The sequence below is a fragment of the Octopus bimaculoides genome, chromosome 3 (genome assembly GCF_001194135.2).
Source record: "Octopus bimaculoides isolate UCB-OBI-ISO-001 chromosome 3, ASM119413v2, whole genome shotgun sequence".
In the NCBI taxonomy this organism is placed as follows: Eukaryota; Metazoa; Mollusca; class Cephalopoda; order Octopoda; family Octopodidae; genus Octopus; species Octopus bimaculoides.
The window spans coordinates 157664435-157676515 of NC_068983.1; the positions used below are offsets into that span (position 1 = coordinate 157664435).

At 32.7% G+C, this 12081-nt stretch overlaps 1 protein-coding gene across 2 annotated transcripts; it reads left to right on the top strand.

Moving 5' to 3' along the window:
• The first annotated feature begins 21 nt into the window (after positions 1-21).
• On the top strand, positions 22-11618 carry LOC106883936 (zinc finger protein 687a). 2 transcript variants are annotated; one of them, XM_052966640.1, is made up of 3 exons: positions 22-214; positions 1549-1579; positions 6499-11618. In XM_052966640.1, the coding sequence occupies exon 3, from the start codon at positions 6558-6560 to the stop codon at positions 11559-11561; it is 5004 nt and encodes a 1667-aa protein (XP_052822600.1). In that variant the 5' UTR covers positions 22-214; positions 1549-1579; positions 6499-6557; the 3' UTR covers positions 11562-11618. The 2 variants fall into 2 exon arrangements, with proteins under 2 accessions (XP_052822600.1, XP_014790569.1); XM_014935083.2 differs by lacking the exon at positions 1549-1579.
• The last annotated feature ends 463 nt before the right edge of the window (positions 11619-12081 follow it).

Below are 12081 nucleotides of genomic sequence, written 5' to 3' on the forward strand. Positions count from 1 at the left end.
CTCTCAACAGTTCGACGACGACGCAATGAATGACGGTATATTTCATACTACCATTCATCGTCACGTGATTCCTCACATCAACATTCTTCTGTTGTGATCTATCTCTCAAAAAAACGGAAAAAAAAACTTCTTCCATCAGCTTATTATATATTAATTACAACTTGTATATGTTTTCCACTTTGTGCCAATGTATCCGTAAATTCAAGTTGACATGGTGAGTATTTTAGTTAAAAGTTGCGTACTTGGGATATTAAAGCACATATTTCTCTCACACACATCGTTGTCATATCTAATGGCGCAGAGAAAGCTTCTCATAAAATAGAGTTAAACGCAACTAATATCTCCTTTGCTCCTTCCTGGATGATGTTAATATGTTAAGCTACTGTCATGAATATATGTAATAACTTTTCAAATAAATTTACGTTTTATAGATATCTATTAATCTGGTTGAACTAGTTTTGTAGTTGTTACTTTTTTTTTTAATTTCACAACTACTTCAGAGTGTTTTTTTTTGTTTTTGCTTGTTTTATTTTTTAAATTACAAATTGAATTTAGTTCATCCTTAACTTTGATCTGGCATCTAAAATACAGTTAAGATAATTATCTTTATGGTATTTTTTAGCGTGTAAAAAAGAATTTTATGTGTCTGAACAAATCTAAAAATTAAAGTTATTTCTTATAATTTCTCATTAATTTAATTAAAATATGCAATTCCGTTTCTTAACCAGATATATTACATATATATGTTATACTGATATAATCAACTAATTCTCTGAAACCATTTTCATTAAAGTTTTGTATGAAGTTCACCTTTGGCATTTCATTAGTGTTGTCTGGTAGCCAAAAAAAAAAAATCAAACCTAATAATTAAAATACAAGAAACATTTCGTGAAGTGAAATTTATATATATAAAAAAAAGAGAAATAAAAAAGAAAACTCCATCATGGCAATATATGTATGTAGTGCATAATTTACAATCCGTCCATTGTTTTGTAGTAATATTGTATGTGGTCTGGCACATGCCATACTGTTGGATATGCAGTTTTATCATATGGTTTCATATTCTCCACACATCATGCAACTTTTAGATATAACTTCTAGGTGACTTAATTTGCCCTGACTCCTCTGCAAACTGACTTTTGGTCAGACAAACTATTCTAAGTACAAGCTATTAGAGACAGATGTATTTCATTTAACACATAAAATGTGAAAATATATTGCAATATTATTTTGTTAACTTGTTGCACTATTTAACTGAAAATAGATACTTAAAAGTGCAATTTGTTAGGATTAGTATTCATTATTTCATCAAAATAACTCAATGGAACATAACACTGGAGACTTTCTCAAAAATATGATAGATCAATAATATACCTAAGGTAGTTTGATGAAAGACTAACACAATAATATTGAATTCTGATGGAGAATCCTGCTACTATCTCTGCATTATTAATATTGACTTATACTTTTAGCTCATCTGTATTAGTTTTAGTGTGGCTACATTAAAGTATCTTGGGTCTTATGTCCATTTTCACTTTCTGATTTCAGAACTTAGGCCCTTCAAGCAAAACTGAAATAGGTTTGTTCATGTGAAAAACAAATTTTACATTAATAAAGATTAAGAATACTTGTGAATCCTTATGAATATCTGAGTAATTTAAACCAATGTAATGTAATATTAATGTGAAAACAATATTTAGCAAAAAGTGTGAGAATGAAAGAAATAAAGGGATTAGGAGTAATCTATTTATAGAACAAGATTAAAGATAATATACAAATATACAGTGAGAGAAATAGTAACAATAGATTTCTTAAACATGTTAAAAATTAGAACTAAAGTGGTCAAGTATTTTAGATGGTTAAATAAATATGCATAAAAAAAAATCATTGATTGGACAGTTTAAAATGACCATTTACATATATGTCATATAAATGGAATAGAAAAGATTATCCCAAATGGATGCTATTGAAATAGCATGTGTATATATAGCAAACAATAAAGCTACCTTTGGATATAGCTTAAAATGTGTGAAGAGGTACATGCTGGCTAAGAGAAGAATTTGAAATGGACGATGACCTAGGAACAATTCCTGAATAATGTCTGACGTGTGTCATTACTAAAATGAAATATTGAAGGTCATAAAATAAATAACTTGATACATTCTTTATATTTCTGAAGAATCACAGTTGTCTTTTTTATGGCTTTTGTCTGCTTTATTCTTTGTTAGTGTTATTGTAATATTTATTTTTACACTGTATTTTTACTGATCATGAAGTAGAAATTATTATTTTGTAGCCATGTTAACAAATAACCTTATATAATCTTGCTATAGGATATAATATTTAAGACCTCATAAAATCAGTTATAAAATACAAATACATTATTCTTTTCAATTTTCAAACCACATGTTGAATATGTAAAAATCAGAAATCTATTCCATCTTACATTTTATGTTATCTTCTCAAATATAAAAATGTTGAGATAGCACTAGTTGTAGTTTAGTCTTCAGATATGCTTGCTTCTATTCAACCATATTTGGCTGTCCCTATGCAATTTTTATTCTTTGGTATTGTGTTTTGAAATTTTGTACAATTTTGTTATTGGTAGTGCTTATAACATTCTTTATATGCAGTTCTCTTTATGTTTGTCAAACCCATGCCAGCATAGAACATGGACTTTAAAATGATGATTCTTTTGATGTTCGCTTAGTAACCCTATTAGCAATAGCTCCACTATCAAAAGAATTTGAGATTTAAGTGGCTAAAAAATTGAACAAATTATGACATGATCCATGGTTAAATGCTGTCCCAAATACCAGGACATCATCATCATCATCATTTAGTGTCTGTTTTCCATGCTACCATGGGTAAAGTGGACTGGAGCTGGAGAGCTGTACCGGGTGTCAATCTGTTTTGGCTTGGATTTTATGACTGGATGCCCTTTCTAATACCAACCATTCCACTGAGTGTACTGGGTGTCTTTTACATGTCATTGGCACAGGTCACGACTACAATTTCACTTTTGCTTGACATGTCTTCTCAAGCACAGCAGATCATCAAAAGTCTCAGTTACTTATCATTGCTTCTGTGAGACTTGACATCTGTTTTCCATGCTGGTATGGGTTGGACAGTTTGACAGGATATGGTGAGCCACAAGGTTCGGTTTTGGCGTTGTTTCTACAGTTGGATGCCAGCCACTTTACAGTGTGTACTGAATACTTTTTTTTCATGCCACTGGCATAAATGTGGTTGGCATGTAATTTGCAAGATAAGAAAGTGCAGTAGAAAGAAAAGGCCCTTGACTAAGTGGGTGGGGAGGTGGTTGTATGCCAGGTGTTGGGGTCTAAAAAGTATGATAGCTCAGGTGTTTTGCTATATCGTAGATACATGGCTACCGACATTATTTGTTGTTGGGGGGGGGGGGTAGCTAGAAAGAAGATGCAAATGGTGGTGACTAGATGCCAGAGCATCTCAAGATACAAGGTGATACTGAAGGAGAGTAGCAAATGTTCTGAAATTGGAGTAGAAGTGAATGTAGCGAGTAATAAGCAAAGGTGGAAATGCAGTTTGGGAAATATCCGTATGGAGTGGGAGAGAGTATGGAATATCAATATGACAAGTTGAAGTAAATTGTATGTAATATTGGCAACTGCTCTGCTTTTATGAGTTATAAAAAAATTCTTTCTGCATACAAAATACATGGTCCTGAAATCTCAAAACTATCATAGAAGAATAATAAATATGTTTAATATATAATACAAATTCTTGTAGAGTATAGTTTGGCTGATATAACGTAACTTATTACCATGACCGATATGCAATTGGTCTTTTTAACATTAGTTTATTGATTTCCTACCTTTATGTAATATATCTTCCTCAGCTTATGTTGTTCAGTTTATCCTGTATTTCTCTTTCATTTTTACCTTGAGTCAATCAAAACTGAATCTGCTTGCTTGTTAACAACACATATTTTCCTCAGTATCATTCATCATCATCATCATCATCATCGTTTAACGTCCTTCCATGCTAGCATGGGTTGGACGATTTGACTGAGGACTGGTGAAACCGGATGGCTACACCAGGCTCCAATCTGATCATTGTTTTACATATTTTTTACATAGCCACAACAGATATTTAGTTGACCAACTTAAAGTGTTGGATTACTTACCAAAACATTGATAGCTCATACCACTTCACTGGTAATACATTGTATTCTAAACAAATTATTCTTGAATCTGCATTCCTCCTGGCTGTAAATAAGTATGGCTCACTGAATGGGAATATTGTTTAATTGATGAGTTTTGCTGTGTTGAATAAGTCTGCATCCATCAACAGAATGCTATTTTACATCACAGGTGGTCAGTTTGCCATTTGGTTGGAATACTAGTTTGGATTCTGTGTTGTATATGATATTATGCAACAGTCTTACATTAAATTCTTGCTCAAATAAGATATCTCTCCTGATTACAAAAGATTCTGTTACAGTGATTACTTATTAATATCATGTTGTAAGGCAGCAAGCTGCCAGAAGCATCAGCATGCGGGGCAAAATGCTTAGCAGCATTTCATACATCTTTATGTTCTGAGTTCAAATACTACTGAGGTTGTCTTTGCCTTTCATTCTTTTGAGGTTAATGAAATAAGTATCATTTGAGCACTGGGGTTGATGTAATTAAATCACACCTTTCTTTGAAATTGCTGGCCTTGTGCCAAAATCTAAAACCAATATCATGCTGTCCTTTTTTTTCATTCTCTTTATAGTTATCATTCCGTCAGTGAATTTTCTTATACTTCACTAGTTTTAATCACCTATAAGGTACCGTAGATGTTTCTGCAGATCTAACATTTCATTGTAAGCAAAATTTATACTTATATCTTCCAGACTAGTGAGGACCAAAGACTCTTGCTTAAGTTTTAACAAGTGATGATGATGATGATGATGATGTAGATATTTTAGTGCCCTTCAGTATCCACATGAAATTACCTTAGAGAAGCCATACAAAGCAGCGTGACAATATTTGTCTTGAATAGGATGATATACGATCTTTAATTTAGCTACAAGTTTTAGTTTGCATTGCTTTATCAAGTTAGTGATTTTGATGGTAAATATCTTCAGTCCTGTATTTGACAAGTCCACTGTCGTGTTTCACTGGAATTGTTTGCAGTACACACAAGTCTAGTATTTTGATTTCCATCAAAATTTAATTTAAACATGACTCCTAGTCTCTATGTAATTCTTAAAAATCTTTGTCTGTCATTGATGACAATGATTTCATCACTAGTGACCATTATGTTAATAATTGCAGAATTGTTTGTTGGAACTTTGATCTTTTTCCTCTTTCAGGTAAGCAAGATATAGGTATGTTTCAAAAAAACTGTTTAATCTTGCCTATTTTCATTTTCTAAAAGATAAGACTATGGTGTACTCAGTGTCTAATGAACTGCTCACCAATGCAATGATGCCCAGACACTTTCACTAGATAGAACATTTATAGTCTAACAATTGTAAATCCTCTGCATTCAGGGCCCAGTCTCACTTCTGTGTTGTACACAAGTATCATACACTTTACTCTTCATTCCAAAGTAGAGGCTCTTTGAACTTCCCCCCCCCCCCTCATCCTTACCCTGGGTACTATGATTTCAGAGCACCCACCTCCACTGCCAACTAAATCACCTTGTTAACAAAAACTGTTGACTACTTCCAGAAAGCCTGTTGAACAGTTGTGAGAATCTATTTCCTGGATGCTCTTTGTGCTTAAAACTCTTGTGCAACTACTGTTTACACTGGGCACACTATTAAGTTTCTACCTACTCCTTTTCTACTTATTGAGCATTCCTGACAACATCAGTGTCATGTCTCCTCTATTTGATATAACTTTAGTCTTGTCTAAGTTTACTTTAAGGTCCTTTAATTCCAGGTTTTGCTTCCATGTTTGCAATTTCTTCCACAGATCTACGGATGCTGTTGTAAGAATAAGGTCATCAGTGCACAGGAGTTTCCATAGACAGCCAGTCTTATTTAATACACCTTATTGGATAGCTTAACTTTTTCAAAGATGACACTGTTCATGTAGCTACTTTCTTGACAGAATGCTGACATTTTATTTTTAAGCTTGGTGGAATGTTGTAATTTGTGATATTATAGAAATTCCCTTCAACATGTATATGAAGTATGTTACAGGGACTGAGATTACTTTACATGTATTGATACTTACTGAAAGTTTGTAGTCTTATGAATCAAGATATTTGTACATAAAAGGCTCATGGGAGCAACAAGCATTTGGTTTTCCAAATGTACTTGAATATTAATTTGGATGAGCAGAAGAGCATGGATGATTACAAACTCCATAAATAGATTTCTGGAGTAGTGAACAAGTTCTATTGTTTCATTGATAATTCTGTATGTAGGTAAGATTATGAAGTAGTTATTTGTAGTTTTTTGTTTTTTTTTTGTTATGAGATTGAACTGGTATTATTTCTTGTATTTTTACCTTACAGAATGATGCTGAGACTTACATCATGTTCATATCTGAATGCACCAAAATGATTTGTAATTAATGAATATCTTGAAGAAAATGGAGTCAATGGATACTACTGATTCCCCTTCAATACTTGAGTCACCACTGATGCAATTAGCAAATGCTAGTGCTTCTGCTGTAAGAGCTGATCTGCCGACTGAAGAACTCCCTAAAAACCAGTCATGTGTATACACCAATGAGGAATTTTCAAGTGGGGATAATACCTTGGCAAAAGAGAATAATATATCTAATGTTTATTGTACTCAACAATTTGATCAAAAGGAATGTTTCCTGAATTCTCATCAAATGGAGTCTAATAAGGAAATGGAATTAGTCTCTACTGAGAGTTTTGAAAGTAAATTATCAAACTTTCAAGTAGATGCACAACCAAACATTATTTCTCATAATTGCTCTGATTCTACAACTAAAAATTTCTCTGTTGGTCAACCAGATTTTAAAAAATGCAATAACAAAGATACGATACATGATTCACAACACTTACTGCACACATCACAAATTCAGGACAGTAATGACAATTTTTTCCCATCGTCAAATTGTGTTACTGATTCAGAACAATCTAAAAAAAATTCCACTTCCAGTGATGATAATTCATCTTTTGGATCTAAAAATAATTTAAATTCATTGGCAGGAAAAATAACTTTACTACCAAAAAAATGTATAAAATCTTTTAACAATATGAGTGATACTTTTGATAAAATATCTAATAAGGAGGAAATATCTCATAACAAACAGGATCAGTCATTAAGTAGTGACTGTCAACTTGAATCTTCTGAGATAAATACTTTTGTAGAACCAATATCCATTCCTAATAGTGACAATATTGAGGCATGTTCTAAAAAGTCTGCATTACCTGAGGCTTCAATTGAGCAAAATAGATCCCCAAATTGCAAGAACGATTTTGATTCTTCACTTAAGGAGCTGCAACGAGTTTCTAATTCTCAAACTTTGTCTAGTAAGGAAGAAACTCCTGAAAGAAATTTAAAATCTTTTATAGAATTGCCTCCAGAAAGTGAAAGCAAAGAAATTGCTGAAAAAAGTACTGGTGGAGAAGTATTTTTAGTACATGAAAAAAATTTGCCTGTTTTAGCTCCTGATAAATTATCTAAAGTAACAGAAGAAAATACTTCTGATCATTTGCTTGATGAGGGCAGAACTCTCTCAAAATCACCAACTCAAGAGGCTTCCAGCTTTGTTACTGCTGATACATCTAAAACAGATGAAACTCCATTACCAATTACTAGTTTTACTATGAATAATGATTTAGCCGATAAACAAGTTCCAGATGAAGTGTTGACAAATATAAAAAAGAAAGCAAATACTCCTGAATTAACTTCCAAAATTGAAGCGGATAAAGATAATGCAAACACAGTTTATTCTCTTAATAAGTCCTCTGAAACTGATCAAGATGATAAAAACATTACTTCATCTCCAGCAAGAGCCACTATTTCTGAGACTGAATCCAGTAATGTCTCTAAAAGGCCACGCAGAAATATCAAGACAAAGCACATATTTTCTGCATCATTAAATGATGCTAATTCAGCCAATCAAAATGGAAAGAGAAATGTTAAAGAGTCAAGAAAAGAATCTCTGTGCTTAAAAAAAAATAAACTACTTTCTGCAAAGAAGAAGAAGTTGAATCTATCAAAAAAATTACATGTTGAGGAAGATGAAGATTTTACAGAGCAAAAAAATGCTCAAATCAAATCATCTAATTATATTAAAGCTGATCAATTAGTTTCAGTAGTTTTTACTTCCAGTCACTCTTCCATATCTTCAAATCCTTTAGATACTGTTTGCATGAAAACTGTTTCAGGTAAAACCAAAAATTTATTAGTAGTTCCTAAATCCACGTTTACTGTGAGTTCTCCTGATGAAAACCAATCAATCAATAAATGTTTAACCAAAAATCGAAATAGTAAACCAAAATCTGTTACAAAAGACAATAGTTCTTTACATATAAATGTTGGAAAAGAAGCAACAAAGAATGGTGAAAATAAGAGTTCTTTCACTAAAATTAATAAAAATAGCAGTAAAAGAGTCCTTTCAGAAATAGCTTCACCATCTTTTGATAATAAAATCACAAGTGATTCATTTTTAGATAGTATTTCTTCAAATTTTTCAAAACCCGATGAAACTGAATGTAGTATAATTTTACCTTCCAACATGCCTATTACTTCTTCTAATCTTGCTACTTCATTTCACAATGAAGATGCAAGTCTCAGTATTACTGAAATTGAGAATTACATTAAAAAAGAGCCCACAGACATCTCTGAGTTGAATGAGTCAGCAAGTTCTAAAGTTTATGATAGCAAAACTGAATCAGTCTCTAATGCATCCAGTTCGGTTGGTGAAACTCATGAAATAAGGAAACTGCTTAATGCTAGTAGTTCAAATGCTACTCAGTTAATTAACTCAAATTCATCAGGCTCATCAACAACAATTCCCAATGCACAACCTCTTGGTTCTGTGAAAATTAGTCCTGTATCCCCTTATGCAATATTTTTACCGGTTTCTCTTCCTTCTGGTTCAACTGTTCCTACTACTGCATCAATATCGTCAAACAGCTTTCAGTTAAAAGTTCCAAATATTCTTAGAAAAGAAAAACCTTTGTTACCAAATGATAATGTAATCTTTAAGAAGTCAGATGGTACAGGTCAGTTGGCCAACAATTTAAAACAGAAAAGATTTAGCAGAACTAATCTTATTCCAGCATATTTTCCTGCTCCTTTACCCAAATCTCTAATAGATAAGATAACTGTTAGTTACCATTCATGTGCTGAGTGCGGCGATACTTTTTTATTTAAGTCAAGTTTACATATTCATAAGACTCGTAAATGCATGCAAATAACTTATAACTGTGACAATTGTACAACGAAGCTTATTTTTTATAATAAGTGCTCTGTGCTGGAGCATGTCCGTTCACATTATCCATCTCAGCCAGTTACTATTAAACCTGATAAAATTGACATTGTTCCACTACCTGAAAGTATAACTGACATTCTTGAAATAGGAGACTCTGAACAAATACCAGTTCGCAAGACAACAGAAGATAGCAATAACTTTGATTGCATTGAATGTGGTGCCAAGTTCCATACCGCTCGTGCTTTAGCTAACCATTTTGGGCATTCAGAAACTGCTTGTACTTTTACCTATTACTGTGCTCTGTGTCAAACTTATTTACCTAGACATTGTGCACAGAAGGCACATCGACGTATCCATCATGAAAAAACACCACATGTTTGTCCAGAATGTGGACAGTTAATACCTAACCTTGTATCTTTCAGGCATCATTTAAAATATAAGTGTGTTCATTTTTCCCGTATTGCACCACTTACATGTCCTAAGTGCTTTGCAAAATTTTGCTACAGTCCAGAATTAAAAGATCACATTATTTCTATACACAGTGAGACTTTTATCAAATGTTCAATTTGTCCAATGGCTTTTAAAGCCAAATCTTTTTATCAAAACCACCACCAAAGTGTACATTTATCTGAACAAGAACAAAAGAAGGAAATTTACAAGTGCCCATTGTGTGATACAGTTTTTCATAATATCCAACAATTAATGAATCATGTTGATGGTCACATAAATGACTTAAAAGTTGGTGTTGATTATGCTTTCCGATGTTCTGTTTGTTCGGTTATATTTGATAGACGCTCACTTTTGTTGTCTCATCTTGGAAATTGTCATCATCTTGATTTTATGCAACACAGATGTGAATTTTGTGACTGTGTTTGCAAAACAGCCCATAATCTCCAAACCCATCAGAAAGCAATCCATAAAATTGAAATGTCAAAAATTAATAGCAAAAATGAAGCAAAAACAGAAAAGGATGATATAAAATCTAAAAAATGTAAAGATAAAGGTATTGCATATTGTTCTTTATGTCAAATATTTTTTGCCACTGAAGGTCAACTGCAAATGCATTCATCAAAGGTTCATGAAAATAAACTTGATGATTCTTCTGCAGTTACTACAAAAACTCGAAATACACAAAAATTTTGCCAATACTGTAGTGCTCCCTATAAATCTTGGAATCGTCTCATGCAGCATATTTTAGGACATCGGCAGTCAGGAGTTTATATGTGTCTTATGTGTACAAATGCTGCTTTTCTTACAAAAGAAGATCTCCACAAGCATGAGGAATTTTGTAGTGGAGAATCTAGTCAAGGAAAGTTACCAACTGTGTTTGAATGCAAAGAATGTCATGAGCTTTTCAAGCAAGAGAACTGGTTAATAGCACATCAGAAAAATATCCATTCAAAGAAAGCCATGTTCCCTTGTCATTTATGTAACTTAGTGTGTAAATCAAATGACTCCTTAGTTAGGCATATACAAATATCACATGAAAAGAAAAAACATTTTTATTCATGTCAAGTTTGTAAAGAAATGAACAAGGAAAAGGTATTCAGACGTCGGATCCAACTTGAAAAACATATAATTTCTAAACATAAAACGCTTCGTAATAAAAGCAATAGTTCTAAAATAGCGCTTCAACCAAATGTGGCTAAGCAATCTACAGAAACTGACATTAAAGAGCAAGCACATGGTATTAATGTGGATAACCAGCCCTTAAAGAAATTAAAAACACAAGAAGAAACTTTTTCCTGTGTTAAATGTGTCTTTACCACTAAAGATCATAACTTGTTTCAAATTCATATACAAGAGCACAAAAGTGTTAGTGATGGTATCAGGTGCAGTGAATGTGGATTGTGTTTTACTGCAGTTGATTCACTTCGGATGCATTTGTTTATGATTCATAAAATAAAACAAACAAATGAATTTTTGAGCAGTCATGGTTTGCTTTATAAAAAAAATAAACTTAAAACAGAAAATGCTTTAGAAAGTTCTCCACAACAGTTAAGTAATATAGAAAATGATGCAACTGAACAAGCTCAATCTTTTGAATGTAATGTATGTTACAAAGTGTTTGAAAGTGAACATCTCCTTAAAGTACATTTGCGAACTCATGGAATGGCATTTATTCGTTCAAAACGTCTTAACTTAACTGAAACAACATAAATTTTTCATGTTTTTGCGTTATTTATTAAATATTATGACCTTGTATTCTATTTTTAATTCATGCATTCTGCATTACTTCTTTTATACTTCTCTCTTGTTCACTACTTTTTAAATTGTTTTTGCAGTAGTTTAATGTGGAGCTCAACAGATTAATCTTCACTCTTTCACATTGCATCATCATTTCACATTGTAGCTTAGATAATATGAGATGCAAACTGATACTCTTGTGAATTGTTGATTTCGGTTTAGCCTACTCAAGCAGATCTGTGATATCTTATCTTTTGAAACTCACTTTATCTGACTACCTTTTGTTTAAGGATGCCGCTGGTGTCATGTAAAAGCATCCAGTTCACTCTGTAAAGTGATTGCCATTAGGAAGGGCATCCAGCCATAAAAACCATGCCAAAACATTCAGTTGAGCTTGGGGCAGTCCTCTGGCTTGCCAGCTCCTGTCAAACCATCCAACCCAACCATGATGGAGATGATGATAGTAGAGTGTGATTTGAGAAAGATTTAGCAA

What these genes read in the sequence shown, in the direction of transcription:
- LOC106883936 (XM_052966640.1), top strand. Translation starts at nt 6,558, where the DNA reads ATGAATATCTTGAAGAAAATGGAGTCAATGGATACTACTGATTCCCCT.